General features: G+C 43.0%; 1 protein-coding gene across 1 annotated transcript; it reads right to left on the minus strand.

Moving 5' to 3' along the window:
* Positions 1 to 408: 408 nt before the first annotated feature.
* On the minus strand, positions 409 to 1,054 carry LOC308428896 (pre-mRNA-splicing regulator WTAP-like; the record flags this gene model as incomplete). Its single annotated transcript, XM_080927469.1, has 2 exons — positions 409 to 442; positions 603 to 1,054. The coding sequence occupies 2 exons, from the start codon at positions 1,052 to 1,054 to the stop codon at positions 409 to 411; spliced, it is 486 nt and encodes a 161-aa protein (XP_080783595.1).
* Between the last annotated feature and the right edge of the window lie 1,441 nt (positions 1,055 to 2,495).

The following is a 2,495-nucleotide window of genomic DNA, read 5'->3' on the forward strand; positions in this document are numbered from 1 at the left end:
TATATGCACTACTTGTACTGGTAGCTATGACGTTATTGTCTCATGGCTATGAGAAGTTGGTTCTTAGCAAGTAAATCCTTTAAAGGCAAAATTCACCTCATTTGAGTTTTGACCCAGTAGTTCAACAGTCATGAAGTCCACAGTCTTATTGGCATAACTGATGTACAGTGAGTGTCTCTAAGTCACTGTGCTCATGCTTAAGAGCGATGCATATTCCATTTTTACATTTTACTGGAATTTTACATGTTCAATTTATGATTTAAAACCTCTAGGTTTTCAATCCTCCAAAATGTCTGAAGACACAGTGTGCCACAGACTTAAGACTTCTGTTTTTTCCTCTATTTTCTTCAAACAGAAACATTTCTCAAGTGTCTACATGTCCTAGAAGGGGAATTTTTCGGAGTTGGCCTATTCTTCGGAATAGTCCGACGGCATCAGGCCTCTGAAGCAAGGGGGAGGGGAAGAGAAAGAAGCTGAAACACAAGGTTGATCTGGTAAGTTTTACATTAACCATTACAAGCTGGACAGTAAAAGGATGTGGCTTTTTTGGCTCAAAAAGTCTGAGTCAGGGAAATCTTGACTGGGGAGTATGATTTGTTTACCTATCAGGTGTAAACTTCCAGGCACTCAGTTCATTTTGGGCTTGTTCCAGTTTGTCTTTAGTCTGTTCCAGTTCACCTTTCATTTTTAGGAAAAACAAGTTGATCGCTGTGTCTACCAGTGTTGATCTCAGTTGGGCCACACTCGGCTGCTGAACTTGCTTGAGGTACTGGATTTGAGTAGTGCACTCTTGCCTCTCCTGCTCCTTGGTTGCTAGCCTCATGAAAAGAATGTTCTCCCTGCGTGCAGACTCCTGCTGTTGCTGCTTTAGTTTTTCTTCAGATTCCCTTAAGCCAGTCACATCCTTTGAATTAAGATCTGTATATTTTCCCTCCAAAGCTTGAACATATGCTTCGTATTGTTTCCATCTTAGAATTAACTCATCCCGTGCCACAACTTTGAAGTCTGTTTCGCTCAGTCGGACCTTTTTAGGAAGAGGTTCTTCGTTGGTCATTTTGTACCCTTCCCAGATCGAGGCCGCGCGGGCGACGCTAGTCACACAGGCCGAGGACGCGCCGCCCCCACCCCACCCCCCTGTGCTTCTCCCGCGGCAGACCCGGCGATGGCCACCCACAAGAATTCTTACTCTCTCCCCTTTCCACTTTCCATAATTGGGCACTCTGGATGCTCCCCCGTGACACTTCACATCCCTATGAGGCTAGGCATATCCTCTCCCCCTGAGACTAGACAAGGCAGGGCAGCTAAAAGAACATATCCTATGGGCAGGCTTTTGTAATATCTCACATTACAGTTGTTCAGGACCCACATGAAGTTCGAGATGAATATATGCTATATATGTACGGGAGGCCTAGGTCCAGCCCATGTATGTGACTCAATACATTGAGTTTATTGAGCCTAAAGAAGCTAGCTCCTGTAGCCAGGCAAGAACCTCGGTGGAACAATAGAGACACCAACCCACCCTCAAAACTTTCAACCCAAAATTTATTCTGTTCACACTAAATACAGGCATAAGGTAAGGGGCAAAAACTGAAAGAATGGCCAACCAATAACTGGCCCAACTTGAATCCAAATCCATGGGCAAACACCAAACTCTAACCTGACTAATGATGTTCTGTTACGCTTGCAGACAGGAGCATGTTGTGCTCTGAGATCTACCCAGCAGCTGACTCAGACAGGTACAAACACCCACTGCCAAACAATGGATGAAGCTTAGATTCCTGGAAGAGTAGGAGGAAGGATTGCAGTCGCAAGGGGATAGGAACGCCTCATGAAGACCACCAGAATCAACTAACCTGGACCCTCCTATGTTCCTGAGCCACCTAGTTCATATCATCTGACAACTCAGGTTTAGACAGAAATACTGTCCTTTTCTCAGTCCCTACAGGCTTCTGATGGTTTGTGCCTCCTCCCTTGTTTCTCAGACAGGTTTTCAAATTAGCATTAATCAATCTTTAAAGGTGAATATTTGTATTATACTATTTCCTTATTAGGGAAAGCCAACAGTATAGTATGGTTAGCTGGTTTTTTTTAAAGATTTATTTTATTATTTTTAGTTATGTATATATGTGAGAGTGTCTGTAGGGTTGTGCACAAAAGTGCTAGAGCTACAGAGGACAGGGGTATCAGATCTCCCTGGTGCTGAATGCACAGATAATTGTTACCCATTCAGTGTGAATGCTAGGAATGCAGGTCCTCTTCTAGATCAGTATGTGCTGGAAAACTCTGAGCCATATCTTCAGCTCCACTAACAACTGCTAACACTGCAACTAAAGACACAGGAATGTACAATGTATGTGGCTCTCCAGCTGGATAAATATTTCCCTTTTGTTTAATATGTTCTTGCAAAATTTAATTTTGTGAGTCTTATTTCAATTACCTACCATGTCCCTTAGTACACGGAAACTGATATTTTAAAACTATTCTTTACAACCATT

This window comes from Micromys minutus (assembly GCF_963924665.1).
Source record: "Micromys minutus genome assembly, chromosome: 13".
NCBI classification, from domain to species: Eukaryota; Metazoa; Chordata; class Mammalia; order Rodentia; family Muridae; genus Micromys; species Micromys minutus.